This window comes from Pezoporus flaviventris, unplaced genomic scaffold (genome assembly GCF_033815535.1).
Source record: "Pezoporus flaviventris isolate CSIRO_AGI_PZ_B2104156 unplaced genomic scaffold, CSIRO_AGI_Pfla_v1 ptg000031l, whole genome shotgun sequence".
NCBI lineage: Eukaryota > Metazoa > Chordata > Aves > Psittaciformes > Psittacidae > Pezoporus > Pezoporus flaviventris.
In genome coordinates this window covers 56,544,466-56,559,945 of record NW_026892579.1, presented here as the reverse complement: position 1 = coordinate 56,559,945, position 15,480 = coordinate 56,544,466, and the positions used below count along the sequence as shown (strand labels likewise).

The window sequence follows — 15,480 nt, the reverse complement described above, 5'->3', positions numbered from 1 at the left end:
AACAACTAAGCCTCTTCTATATCCTCTCAGCAAGTACAGGCACAAACAAGAACTAGTTGTGACAGACATAAGAAATCAACACAAAAATGACTCTGAAACACACAAGAGGAAAAAAAAAAAAAAGAATTACCGCTGATGCAGTTCTTCTTCAACTGATTTTAAGAGACTCCTTCAGCATTAAATAAGAATAAGAACATAGTTTAATTGTGGCACACAAACTTAATTATCAAAAGTCAGGGCAAATGCCCCTATGATTCTATCAATAAATAGTCCAAAGCGTGATATTTCAGCTGGCTTTCAGAACTTACATCAAATATCCACACACAAATGAACATGGCTACTTTTAATGATTATGTTTTTACATAACACATTTTCATATGCATTTATTAATGTATTGCTATTAACAACAGTTCCTTGTACTGTAGAATATGGACAGTCTTAAATTGATCCCATTTAAAACAAATCCACACTATCCAAGAAAATCATAATCTTAAAAAAAAAATAAATCAGACTCACAAAAGGATTAAACTACTATTGACATAAATGAATTCTTTCCTAGTTACTTTTATAACATTCTGAACTGTTCATTTCTGTGTCTTTGAAAATGCAGACAGGAAGGAATAGCAGGCAAAACACAGGGATGAAAAACAACGGGATTTTGGGAGATACTAGTATCTGTATTTTCCCCAACTAAAACACTGCATGCAAGCATCATGTTCTATGCTTAGATTTTCTACATTTTTTTAAATATAATTTAATGTAACAAAGCAAAGCTGGGCATCCTAATTCTGACATGCATAAATGTAATTAATAAGTTGGGTTGAAAAGAAAAATTACATGGAAAATTATTTCATATGATTAATAAAGCAAAATTATTAAATGTCTGAACACAAAGTTAAAGAACTTTGCTGAGGGAGGTAAGTTTTATTTTTTAAAGCATCTATAATTGAATGTTCCTAGAGCCCTACAACACAAACAAGAGCACAAAACAATGTCAAAGAGCAACACTGGTAGTTCATAGATGGGGTGAAACTGTACTCTGTGGGACCTACCATGCAGAACATTTTATTAACAATTAGACCAAGATGAGAAATGGCTCTTAAAGGGAAGCTTACAGCACCAGAGAGACAATATGGTCAACATAGCCTCTAAAGACTAAAAAGTGCTGTAACTCTGTATCATTTGGACTACTATTATTTTAGTTATAAATCCTGATTCTGGAATTTTATCTGATATAAACAAGCTTGACATTTTACTACGCCCATTTCAGCTAATGTATTTAATACATTTGTGATTTTTGTGTTAAAATAGTCTTAAATGAATTAAAGAAAGAAAATGATATTCCTTACTCACTTATTTCCACCCAAGAAGTAGTCACACTGAGGCCCATGACCATATTCTAGCTGTAGATCCTACAAATATGAGAGAATGAATCTTTTAAGATGAACAGCATCAAATATACACCATGTCATGCTGCTGATACCCCCTCTAGCACACCTGAACTACCAAACAAGCTCATTCTTTTGGCCTTCCCATCCCTAACACCACTCTCAGGCCCATCACACTGAAGAATCTGCTCTCTGCCAGTTTGCTGCTTCTCTAATCCCTTTTAAAACTCTGACCTTAGCCCCTTCCTTGGACACACAGATCCTCTGCTCAAAGTCACTTGCAAAAAAGGAAACAAAGAAACTACATAAATAACACAACAACACTGCCGCTAAAGGTTGGGCAGAGAAGAGATTCAGAGCAGCCCTGTGGAGAAGGACCTGGGGGTGTTGGTTGATGAGAAAATGAACACGAGCCGGCTTCAGCGTGTGCTCCCAGACCAGAAAGCCAACCGTATCCTGGGCTGCATCAAAAGGAGCGTGACCAGCAGGTCAAAGGAGGTGATCCTGCCCCTCTACTCTGCTCTCATGAGACTTAACCTGGAGTATTGTGTGCAGTTCTGGTGTCCTCAACATAAAAAAAGACTTGGAACTGTTGGAACAAGTCCAGAGGAGGGCCACAAGGATGATCAGGGGACTGGAGCACCTCCTGTATGAAGACAGGCTGAGAAAGTTGGGGCTGCTCAGCCTGGAGAAGAGAAGGCTGCGTGGAGACCTCATAGCAGCCTTCCAGTGTCTGAAGGGGGGCTACAGGGATGCTGGGGAGGGACTCTTCATTAGGGACTGTAGTGACAGGACAAGGGGTAACACGTTAAAACTTAAACAGGGGAAGTTTAGATTGGCTATAAGGAAGAAGTTCTTTCCTGTTAGGGTGGTGAGGCACTGGAATGGGTTGCCCAGGGAAGTTGTGAATGCTCCATCCCTGGCAGTATTCAAGGCCAGGCTGGACAGAGCCTCGGGTGAGATGGTTTAGGGTGAGGTGTCCCTGCCCAGGGAAGTTGTGAATGCTCCATCCCTGGTGGTGTTCAAGGCCAGGTTGGACAGAGCCTTGGGTGAGATGGTTTAGTGTGAGGTGTCCCTGCCCATGGCAGAGGGGTTGGAACTAGATGATCTTAAGGTCCTTTCCAACCCTAACTATTCTATGATTCTACCAAAACCACAGGAAAAAATTCCACGACAAACCGTGAACCAAACATAAAGGAGTTTGTGATCTACCAGATCCTGTAGAGAACTCTGCCATCCCTCATTGGTACATTGTAGTATTCATTTTAGATGTGGAGTAGTTCTGGAAGGGAGCCTGAAATGCCTTTAGCACATGGGGCCGTTAAACAAATAAGCAGAGAGGACAGTAAAAGTGGTTTTTATAGCTCTAGTTATAGGAGTATGTATTTTAAGGATAATTATATTATGCTCTCATGTATACTTTAGGATCACCTTTTGTATCAAAAATAGAAATGCAGTACCAACAGCAAAGTCAAGCACTCAAGCAATCACAGAGCATGGGCTACTTAAAGAAGTGGCAATTCAACAGACACCATACGGCATACAAATTTAATGCATTAATGGAAATATTGGGACCATACTAAAGTACCCTCAAATCTGCATCTGCCAGAAGGATACCGCTATGATTAAAGAGTATTTTTTTGTTCAGGTGGATCACAAAAGGAAAAATCTGGGCATAAATTTGCTCCCAAAATACTGAGTATATTCACAAGGAGAAATGAATTATTGAGCACCTAACTTAGTAATAATGGAGCAACACCGCTCCTTTCCAGGAAACATTTTAAAGGTCTCCAACATCTTCTGTTGAAGAGGCCTCTCTCAGCTGCAGCCCGCATCAAAAGTATACTGTACTTCAGAAAGATGCCCAGATATCCAAGCTATAAGACTAATAATCTTGGGTTAGATGACAGCTACTCATGGAGCCTTTTAAAAGGGCACTTGTTAAAAACAGAGGGAAAGTCTCACACTAGATTTGCCAGTGCCCCAAGCTGACGAAGCAGAAACCACCACAGCTTTCAGTCCCAGACTAAAGGGCAACCGCTTTAACACAAAGCCATGTTTATTGTTTTCTGCTCAGCAAGGAGTTCTGGTTGTTTACTGCATCCTCAATTCTGCTCTGTAAAGCTAAGTAGTAGTTTCCACATGGGTGTTTCTACCGCAGCTGTCAGTAGCATTTCATCGCTTCAGTGACTTTCCACATTTTTCCAAGACAAGTGAGATTGTGGAAAAAAACTGTCTGTAACTGATAATTACTTGATGTAAAAGAATACACAGATCAGAGGGTTGAATAAAAATTGCAAAGGCAAACCCCATGCTGGCATTTCCTGAACCATAGAGACCGACTTTTCAATCCTTGTACCAACTCTATTAAACATCTGTCTTCCCGAATAAAACAACCTCCCTTCCCCATCCACTTCTATGGGTCTGACTCACAAGGACCACACGACTTTCCCTCTAGACATCTGTCAGTGGAGCTAGAAAGTCAGGTGAAAGAAAAGAACAGCTTGCGAGTGATGTGCGGGTAGGGAAGAAAGCTCACTCTGTTCCAGGAACACCGGCAGGGCTCTGAGAGGTAGCAGGTGGCAGGGGTCAGCCATCAGACATGGATATTTTTGATCCCTCCTGCTATCCTTATCTCCCTTCATCACAGTTCATCCTCCTCCTATGCCCTAAACAAATTCTTTACTCCTGCTCCAAACAAGTCTCCTTCCCTCAAGAAGGCCATCTGCAACTTCAGTCTCTATCACCCCCAATATCTGTCACCTTAGGCAGTTAATTCTCTTCTGCAGGTCCTCACCACTACAAAGAAATACAAATTCAACTTTCTTTACTGTAAGTACTTGTATTACTTCTACGCAATCTCAAAAACTTCCACATGTAAGCACAGGTATTTTGAGGATTCAGGCTCTACACCAGAAAACAAGACTGGAATCATAAGATGACATCAGACTCATAAACAAGGAGGTTAAACAGGTTTTGTATAGGAGGACACCCCAACAAAGACTGGGAGTCTGTTGAGAAAAATTATCCCCCATCAAAATAACTAAATCTGAGATTTTCACCTTGAAATGACAAGGTTTATATGTTCTATATGTTGCAAAATCACATTAATCAAAGTGAGAAATGAAGATCTTACACTGGGTAGAGCCTAAAATGTCTGTATGTTTTCATCTGCACACTGTGCAATGTACATTTATATATACTGTACAACAATGACAAAAAAATAAGAAACCCTTCACAAAACATAAAGAGCCTTCATCTGTCAGACTTTTTATACCTTACTGGGATTTTCTCTATGAAAAATGACATCTGCCAGGATTACTTATCTTTAAATGCTTTAAAAGAACAAAAAGCTTTGTTTTGATTCAATTTGCTGCTGTGCTGTGTATTAGCATTTATTTGACTATGATTCTAACTGGATATGATTTTTTTTTGCCTTAAGTAGCTTGTTAGTATTCTTCAAAGTCCTTTAAATACTGCTGGTTTTCACTCCAAATGTGGTGAAGTAATCCATTGCTAGGGAAATTTTTTCTGCTCCAAATATATCCATATAGTTTTATAAATTTTCTAGCTACATATTTGGTACAAAACCCATCACTAAATACTGCATGCATCCTGCAAAGCCTCCAGTGTGCTGTTATACTTTATCAAAACAACCAATAAAACTATATTTTTTTAAAGCCAAACATAAAGGTATTTTTCAACAAAACAGAAATCTTACCAGTTATGGATTCCCACTGGGAAAAACATATTAACATTAATTACTAAACGATGCAACAACTGGCTTAATAGAAAGCTGTTACCTGACCTGCATACCTAAAGTAACCCAACAACTTTATGAACCTTAAAACTTAAACAGGGGAAGTTTAGATTGAATATAAGGAAGAAATTCTTTACTGCCAGGGTGGTGAGGCACTGCAAAGGGTTGCCCAGGGAGGTTGTGAATGCTCCATCCCTGGCAGTGTTCAAGGCCAGGTTTGACAGAGCCTTGGGTGAGATGGTTTCATGTGAGGTGTCCCTGCCCCTGGCAGGGGGGTTGGAACTTGATGATCTTAAGGTCCTTTCCAACCCAAACTATTCTATGAATCTATGATTCTAACCTACATTAATATTTAACATACATACAATGCTGATGAGTTAACTAAAACACTTTAGATGAGACAACATCAACACCAAACAAATCTGAGTGACTAGACAGGTATTTTCCAAGCGAATCAAGATTACATCCAGTCAGAATCAGAAGAGGTCAGTAAATCTTGGTTTTAAATCGAAGATGCAACCCAAATCATTCACTTTCAGCCTAAGGTTATCAATGACCTACTCCTGAACCAGCATAAGTATGTACGAGACAGCGCTATTTGCTGGCAATGATCACTTTGGAAAAAAGGTAATACAGAGAATAATTACCAGTTCTTCTCAACAACCTGGGTAACATTAAATGAAGAACTTGTGTAGAAAGGCAAATCACACCTTCAGATAAACCATAAGTGCAAAGCAATCAATGACTAAAAACAGCATAAAGATTTTCTCAAAGGCAGATATGGTGGCAACGCCATGCCATGAAACAAATTCCCCAGGAATGATCAAATCGACAGCACCTTCTGCAGTGTAGGTTTCAAAAACTGCTTTTTCTGCAGAATTTTATGATGAATTGTTACTGTACTTTTGACAGTCTTATGCTCCTAATTTGCTCGGTAGGGCTGAGCTCTACTCAAAAGTCTATTTTTAGGTATTAAAAAAAACAACAAAAAAAACAACAATCCAAAGCTGAATGTATACAGTGATCCAGCAATTCACAGCTACTTCCCAGATTTGCTGTTCCCGAAATCTTGTGAGAAACAAGATCATTGAAGTGACAAAATTAAGACTTTAAAACCAGAAACTGCTGAGGAAGTAACTCTGAATTTCAAAAAATATAAATCACCTTCAGACTACTAACATATCAAACAAGAAGGCACATACACATCTCTATTCCTCCATAAAATGATTGAAGCATTCCTAACAGACTGCTTCATAAAAGAGGATGTAATATTAGGCTCTTTTTAAAATTAACCTAATGCATATGCCATACTTTCAATGTCTTTATTTCAATTAAAAGTGCATTCTTGAGTTTCTTTGGATAGCCTGACACATCAGAAATAGCAAGTTACATGTTTATATTTTTAAATATAGTATTTGCTAAATATAATTCTTCCCTAATGACTGACAGGTTTTACTGTATGTTACTGCTACATAACCAATGTTCCCCTCTTCCTTTCAGGTTTGGTCTGGGTTTTTTTTTTCCCCCCTCAAGTTTACCATTGTATCAATTCTCTATGCATTTTGTCTATTAATGTCTACTCGGCACAAACAGCACTATTTCATACCCATATACTGGAACACTATATAACTAGATATGGTAAGGCCTCAATGCAATAGGCATCTGTATACAACATTTGTAAACTGCCTCCTAGCAATAAAATTGAACATCTCATTTTCCCAATTACTTTTAAAAGGCAGAAAATTCCCAAAACATACAGGGAAGGAAAATATGAGCAAAACCCATATCCCAACCCTTAAGTACTCTTCCCCCATTTCCAATTATTTTCTTCTGATCATAAGAACCATGCACCACTTTACCTAAATGTGAATAAAGTATGAAGATTCTCTCTGAATTTCAGTGTTGACGGCTAACTTAACTCTAGAAATATACTGCAACTAAGTAGGACAGGAGTCTTCATGGCTTGTAACAAAGGAACAAAATACGTATGCATGTGTGGTGAGAAGAAAAATTACTTAAACCAAAGAAAAATGCTACTGGGCAAAGTACTCTATCATCTATGTCAGTCTCTAATCTTTTCCTACCAATGTTTTAGTTCTTCTGCCACAAGTAGTTCATTAACACAGGATAGCTACGCTGAAACATTTTTGCATTCCTAAAACTAATTGTTATCAAAAACTATTACACATTATTAAACCCAGAACATATTTATAACCCAAAACAAAAAACAACCATAACTAAATTATCTAAATAGGACCAAATGTATAAGTACATCTGACAAACACAACAGTGTAGATTGCATAATAACTGCAAACCTCATACTGAATCCTTTACTAAAATGAATGCTAAATTCATAACTGAACAGAACTGTAGGTCAACCTGAGACACCAAATCCAAGTTCTGTTCAACTCCTCTGTCACTTTTCAAAATTGTAAAACTCAACACTTTTCACAGTGTGCTGAACACACCAAGCTAAATTAAATAAAATCCAATGCACAAAGATTTAATTTTTCCTCTCCTGCAAGTTAAAAAGTCACTGGCTATAGTGTTAAAAATCAGTGAGCATGATGCAGGCTAGAACCAGGTGTAATGCATCCAAGGTGCTGAGGTAGCTGGCAAACATTATCATGATACCACTCTAACATTAGAAAAGAAAAAAGCAGCCTGCCAGCCGGAGGAACCTCAACAAGCTGAAGGAGTAGGCAACACAACCCCATAAAGTTTAAACACAGCCAAGTGAAAAGTCCTGCGTCTAGGACAGACCAACCACATATACAAGAGAAAGTCTGTTTAGTATTGTCCTGGTCCACAACAGAAGAATGAATGAACTACTAAATGTTTCTTCTAATTTCCAGACGGATTAGATTTTACTGGAAGAATCTCACAGTGAAGCATTAGCACCAAGTTAGAATTATCTTCTTTGATTCACAATGAGCACTTGTAGTTGTGAAGAAAGCACTGAAACACAGAAAGTGCTGTAGGTTGGCTTTAAAAACGCGCTCGTGATTGTGTACAGTACAAGCTTTATCAAAGTAGTAATTTTTCAAGAGTGTACCAAACAGAAGAATGCATAAGGCAAAAGAGTGCACACAAAAGAGTGTACTGGGGCAAAAGAAAGATGGAAAAGGACAATGCAGTTAGGAGGCATGTTCACATTTATCTCTTGGACCCACAGATACTAGGCTAGCAAGATTATGTGACAACATGGAATGTAACCTGAAAAAGACAAATTATAAGAAGTGTTAAACTCAGAAGAAACCAAAAGCAAACCAAACTGAATAACCATAACCACACTCCCAAAGCCAGAGCAATTGCACAGGATGGAGGTGATCCCATTGCATACAGACAAATCTAAGCTACGGAACTCCAAACAATTTGTGAAACATGTTTATAATCGAGCAATACAGGAAAATCCTTTCAAGAATGGGGAAGACAATGTAAGCTCTCAGTAACTATGGTATTGGCAGATTCAACTCACACCAAGCCAAACGATGCCAAACCAAACAAAAACTCCATAACAAATCACAAACAAAAGACATTCCCCAAACAAACCAGTTTTTCATTTTCCCCTAAGTAAACTTATATTACGTCTCAAAAATCAAAGTAAGTTTGCAGAATAATGCCCATGATCTCGTACAGAATGTTTCTTTCTTTTCCCAACAGCAGACAAAGACGTTCAAGATTTAAAAGCATTACTTTTCTAACTACACCATGCCTAAAGAGCAGAGAAATAAGAAGACTCACTTTCTAGAATAATTTCTATACCGCAATGATAACAACCAAATGTTTTAGCAGTGCAGTAAGAGAAAATTTGGGAAGTGTATCAGACTACAAATGATGCCAAATGCCATTGAACACACTTAAGACTCCACTTTATTTATACTAAGTGTATATTCCTTCTGTAATATAATTACCATCTGGAGAAATTGGATACATTTATATAATTTTATAGTCTTTCATGAGACTATTTAAAGGAATTACCAGACAAAAATATGATGAGAATGTTTCTTCTATTTTTAATCACCCTCCAAAAAATTAACAAGTTATGCATTGTAAGGCAGTTAAACAAAGAAATTAGCATGACTGCATAATAACTCCTTCTGTAAGTGGTTCAGCTAAACATAAATACGGGTTAAGAACTTTCAATATTACACATACTAAAAATTCCTTCCCACATTACAGAAACATATATATATATATATATATACATTAATCCTTACACTGGCTTTTACACAGATGAAAACACCAATACAACAACACAACAAAACATGAGCTTTGGAAAAGGAAAACAAAGACAAAACTAACACTGACAAAGTAAGTCATAAATTGAAAAATACCAGGTTAGATCTTGCAGTGTAGTATACTTCTTCTGAATTGTCGAAAAAATCGCTACTGTCAGGCTGTTTGTTAGATAGAGATCAAGAAACTCAAGTTATTTATATTGTGACTGAAAGCCATGTATACATAAAGGGAAATTTTCTTGCTAAAAAGCTACTAGTTGAAACTCAAATCATGTTTAAGATAGTTGTGCAAATGAGGGCAAAACACAGCTACAAGTGTGGGCACACTACCAAACATTAACAAATCACACCAAAACAATGAATTACTGGTCGCCACCTGAGCTGTGGTAATGAGTGAGAAGCTGCCTCAGCAAAAGGCAAGTATGTACCAGTTCAACATTTCAGTGAACCACCAACAGTAACTCATCATGCTGCAGCGCTTCGGTCCTTTGGTTTTGCACTCATATCCACGAGTAAATAAGCATAAAGTTTAAGCATGCTTTAGTGAGACTAAAGGAAAAGGGTCAGACCTGCTTTAATGAAAAGGGATCCGCACTGTTATTACTGGAGGAAGAGACGTGCATCTCTTGTTCCTGCCTCCATTTAAAAGACTTTCTCTCCCAGAGCATGTAAGTGTTACAAGCTCTCCCTCAGCCCACTTTGAACTAAGGCTCTTTGTTAGACCATCCATTCTAAATAGATCTCGTTTGCATTTGACATGGGAATTTAAATTGCCCACTGGCTCTCTATTTAATGACAACGTATGTTTTTTCTCTTTGCTCTACAGACCCAATATTATCATTTTCAAAATCGAAGTTCAGTTTTATCTGGAAAGGACATATCAGGTCTGCATGCTTCATTCTAATGAGTAGTGGAGCAGTTAATTTCCCTCTTCAACAAGACTCAAACAAGCAGTTATAGATCTTCCTTATAGGCAGAGATATGAGGCAAGTTCTTTGGACAGCTTTCAAGTATGCAAACTGACGAGGATGCACAATACTAAAAGACTTCCTTTTTAGCTGCATTAATCTGGACCATTCAAGAGCTTCCGAGATTCCAAAGTGCAAAGGTTCTGATTACTAATGCACAAGGTAGGAAAAGGCTCCATTCCTCCCTTCTGACAACACCTGCCAGAGTAGTGCTCTCAAAATTTGTACAAAAATCTCTCTCCCAAGTTCAGCAACTCAGCTTCCTAAAGTGCAATGAAAACACCCCTCTGCCCCATGAAATTGCCCCTAAATGGTTTGTATAGTCAGTGACTGATAAAACAGGAAATGGAAAAAGTATTTTTAAAACTTTAGCTTCTCTGTTACCATCTTCTTGCAATTGTGATTATGTGTAAGTATAAATAAATAAAATTCTTAAGGAGCAAAAGCATTATCATTTGAACTATACAATGCTACGGTAGTACCTGCTTCATAATCCAAACAACGCAACAGGGAAGCAAAGCCAAGATAACTTGGAATCAGATCAAAAAACATTTTGAATTAATTGACGAGTTTATGGTAAAAATACTGACTTCATTACCATATTTAATAAACACTTGTATAACCGGGGTTCACAAATGTTGTTACGCAGTTTTGTCAAGGTCTAAATTACATATCTGAAATAATTTCCTAAGTCCTACATGTGATTTGGTAAGCTATTCTTCTCCATCCCAAACAGGTACCAGAAACTGCAGACTGTCTGTCCAGTCAGCTGGTTGTGGAGGCAGAGCAAGATTATATACAACCTCATATACCAGAGCCAGCTGACCTGCTACCAAAGGACTAGGCATGGGGAATGAGATTTTTGTACAACTACAGATCAACACAAGGAAATCTGTGTCAGAAGTCCCACATAGTTTGTAGACCATAAAAGAGGAAGTACATTCCTAGGTACACACCCTTCCCAAAACCAACTCTGAGCAAAGACAATGCCCCTCCCACCTATGTACTAAGCCAACTTAACACTTGCCTTAGGAAAAAAAAAAATAACACAGAAGTCTGAAGGAAGCGAGCAAAGGAGTGTCCTTTTTATCCAGGAACATGAAGAAGCTGCCCATGTGCACAAATGTGAAAAGCAACAGACACCATTCAAAAGTGGAAGCTTTCTGTGTGTGAGACAACACAGACACCTTTTCTCTCTCTGATTGAGTTCTCATACCCCTTGTACTGATGGGTGCATAGGATGGAAACATTGGCAATACACCAAAACAGAATACAGCAACTGCCAGGCTCAGCATGGCTCAGGTGTGATGTAGGGCCACAAAAAGGTTGTTTGTGTGAGGAAAATAAGAATTCCACCAAAATCCATTTTTTTAAAATAGCACTGCGCATATCTTTCCCAGGCCCTCAATTTTATTATTTCCATTATCAATCATTGTCAATATATGCATAAGGAAGAGAAACATTTAAGTATGCACAGCAATTCTACAATTAAAGTAACTCCATAAATAGAGGGAATAATATACTTGACAATGAGGTATAAAGCATAGAGGAAATCCACAAGACAAGGGGCTGTTGCTTATCACATAAATCAAACCTGTCAGTACCCACAAATAAGGGGTCTTGCTGCATACAGTGTAATGCCACCAAAAAATTTAAGACCCATATGTTATGACATTGCTACCAATCTTAGTAGCACTAAGGAAGTATGCTACATAGCTTTGAGTTCTCCTCCACATATATTTGCAGGAAATAACGTGCAGAGTATAGCCCATGTTTCTTGTTACTCACAAATTCATGATGTGGCTCTGTCTCTTTCCTCAAGGGTGGATCAAATTTTACTTGACCAACTAAAGAGGAGAAAACAAGAATTTCAGCTGGACTGTAATTAGGCAAAACCTACACATTAGAAGGATCAGGAAAACCATTCAGTGAACAGAGCAGTGAAGTGCCCACTTTAGAGGGGCAGTACAGCTAAATTATAGGGAAAAAAAAAACCAAAACACAACAAACCCCATCCACTGTGCGAATTCACTCCCAGGTGTCTTCTTCTGGGAGATTCACCCAGAAGCTCCAGGAGTGAATTCCCAGTGCTTCTGGGTGAATATCCAAGCACTAAAGAGACTTGAATGATGTTTGGAGAGAGCTAATCACATCTTGTAGGACAGTTCTTTAACACTCTTCCTCTAAACTTTAGCTTAAGAAAAGATAACTAAAGCTCCAAATATTACATAAATCAAGTATTACTTTGATGTAATTCACGCAAAAGAATGAACACAATTTGGGGAGTGGAGTCTGCCCTTAACAGCCAGTGATAACGTCCTCCCTTCCTGATTTCTACATGCCTGTTTCTATCCGAAAAGCAAAAACTACAACAAAATATTAAATGAAGGAAATAAAACCTCCTCTGCCATTCTGTTATTCAGCAGTATCTGGCATCACTCTGAAAAGCCTTGCTGGAGCGGCATATGAAGCTACACCAATCATCAGAACTCAGGCTGCACCCTTTCAATTAAGATGAAGCAACAGTGAGACTTGCTGAAGTGCTGATAAAGAATGTGTTCAAATATTATACACTAAGATTTCCTCTGCATAGTATTTAGAACCTATATCTGCAAGCAAAACAGCGTATGGTTTTGTTTTCTTATGTATTGCTAAAAATGTTCCTGTATGTGTCAGATACCTAGAATACAACTGAAATAAGTGAATATTAAGGATTATCTTTAAAGGATTTAATGTTGTCAAGTACACTTACAGTTTATTTCAGAGCGTGTCTTCTCTTCTCTCACATTTCTACTTGTTGAGTGAATTCTATGAGGCACTACAAGAGGCTAGAAGAGAAAAATAAAACACTTCAATACCAAAACACACCCACTTGAAACTCAGTATTGTGTACCTCGTGTACAAGCTTTCTTTAGCACAGTATCAGAAAAAGAAAGAAAGAAATCAAGCAGGACCAAAACAAAACAAAACAAAAAACCAAAAAAAAAGATTTCATGTGTGTATTTGCACCCTAAAATTATAATTATTTGGAGACAATTTATCTGCAGAGTAACTTAAAGCTTCAAGATAAGGGTTTTTCAAACACTGGATTTGAGTAAATAAAGACAATGTTGGCCAGCACTGGTCTTTGCTCAGATGCTTCCTTTTTGCCCCATTCACTTTAAGGATATTGGTAGTGTCCAAAATAAGCACTAAGACTAAATCTGACTTACTGGGAGTGTTTCATTCATTCAGATATCCCAATCATTTTCCCAGCCTAAACTGATTCCTAAGAAGTCACTATCCTGAGGTTTTCAGAGCTGAATAGAAGGGAGTATTCCTGGTACTCCTCTGCTGTGTGACAAGAGCAATGCCAGCATTTCTACAAATTCACCTTCATATTTATGTTCCACTTCTATTTTTTCCCCCTGGATTTCCATTTACTTCTCTACAGAATGAAGTGTCATGAACTTTAAGACTTGGCTTTCATTTCTTTGCCCCTGCTGAATTTTCTCTTCTTTCCACATCCACTACTGCAGGTTCTCTTAGTAACTGTAACTTAAGGTTTCTTAATGAGAGTACAAGACCATCTGAATTCTGTATATAATCAGGCCCAAAAATTAGCAACATAAATCATAACTGTGCTTTTTCAGTAAGTCCTCTACAATGAAATCTTACTCTTTAGAAAAAAGTTCATTCTCCATGATGTTAGACCAAGTAATGTCTGAAAACCACGTTTGCTATGCTTGTGTTGAGTATGTGGCAGCAAAACAACTTTTAATTAAAGCAATCTGACATAGTAGTGTCATAAATTTGCTGTGCTGGTATGTTAGCTTTGCTTTTATATATACTAACTGTAATCTCCACATGGCAAATTCTGACTACGAAGTGATGACAGAGTTGGAGAACTTCAACTGCTGTATTATCACAAAGAGCCACACATAGCTTAGGAACTCTGTTTATCCCTGAAATATTATCTGAAAGCATTATTTCCCTTCTCCCCTTTCTTCACACACTACTTCCTTGCTTTATATTATGTTCCAACACATATTTACAGAGTGTTTCACCTCCCGTTTGTTTACTTTGGTCTTATTTGAAACTAGAGAGACAGACTGTGGGTATGTATTTTCTCTCTATGGATTTATGTATATCAAGGGCAGTTTTTAATTTCTTGTAACTTATGGCAATCCTCCCCTTCCTCAGTTCTGGTCTGTCTGCTGTATGTTCTTTTAAGCTTTAAAAATGGTTTGCTATAGCTCTTGATGCATGTCAAGGTTTGATCTGTTTTCTACTTCAGTATTTCAAATACTCTTAAAAGATGTAATCTTTTGTTAAGAGGCACTGCACACTTGCACATGATGCTTGTGCATCTGTAATGCCAGCACCAGGAGCCCAACTGCAGTAGGGGCAGTAGGTATTTCTGCCTTAGCAGCAATATCGTGAGAGCTCCTTGCATCCTGCTACAGATGTTTCTATTACACAATAGGCAGAGCCTGCGCTCTCACCACCCTCTCCTTGTCCACAGAATTACTGGAAGGAGTCACATCTTCATCTCTCAGTCATGAGAACAGAGTCCTCAAGTCACCTTGAAAGGCCTACACTGACAACAAACTGATACAAACAGCTGACATCTGAACTGTGCAAGAGCACAAAGGAATGTAGGATAACTTCCTGACATTAAAACTGTGCCCAAATGGCATATTTATCACGATACATATCTCAGGAGCATCTTATCCCCAAAACATGCTAAGGATAAAACATGCACATTTTACTTTTTGCAAGCTTTTCTGCTATCACACCCATCATGAGAGTCACTGTCACAGAAATGTGAACAGTCAGTTCTCAACATCCAAAGGTTTATTATTAAGGGAGTGAAAGCAGAGTCCCAGATGGATATCCTGTGTTTGACTAAATGGAAAACCAAATGAAGTCCTCCATGAGTTGGGGTAGAGAAAAATATTCAAAATGTCAGTTACAGATACTGCTACCAAATGAACAATGACTGTATCTATGGGAGACCTTTCTGATGACACCCAAATAATCTGATCACGTGTTTTTAATTTTGTTATTAAACAATCCACATTTTTCCAAGTTTATTTAAAGATGTAGTGTGGCACTCCTCAAACAGTTGGCAAATTCACATC

General features: G+C 37.9%; 1 protein-coding gene across 15 annotated transcripts in view; it reads right to left on the bottom strand.

Moving 5' to 3' along the window:
- Positions 1-15,480, bottom strand: part of MAP4K3 (mitogen-activated protein kinase kinase kinase kinase 3) — an 80,619-nt gene that overhangs the window by 31,355 nt on the left and 33,784 nt on the right. For 11 of the 15 annotated variants that reach the window (XM_061461313.1, XM_061461320.1, XM_061461317.1 and 8 more), the window contains 5 exons: positions 13,110-13,185; positions 12,146-12,204; positions 9,486-9,548; positions 1,354-1,412; positions 131-169 (listed from right to left, as the gene is read on the bottom strand). In XM_061461313.1, coding sequence (XP_061317297.1) covers positions 131-169; positions 1,354-1,412; positions 9,486-9,548; positions 12,146-12,204; positions 13,110-13,185 — 296 coding nt within the window. The remainder of the gene's footprint in view (positions 1-130; positions 170-1,353; positions 1,413-9,485; positions 9,549-12,145; positions 12,205-13,109; positions 13,186-15,480) is intronic. The other 4 variants (XM_061461322.1, XM_061461314.1, XM_061461311.1 and 1 more) reach the window with 3 other exon arrangements.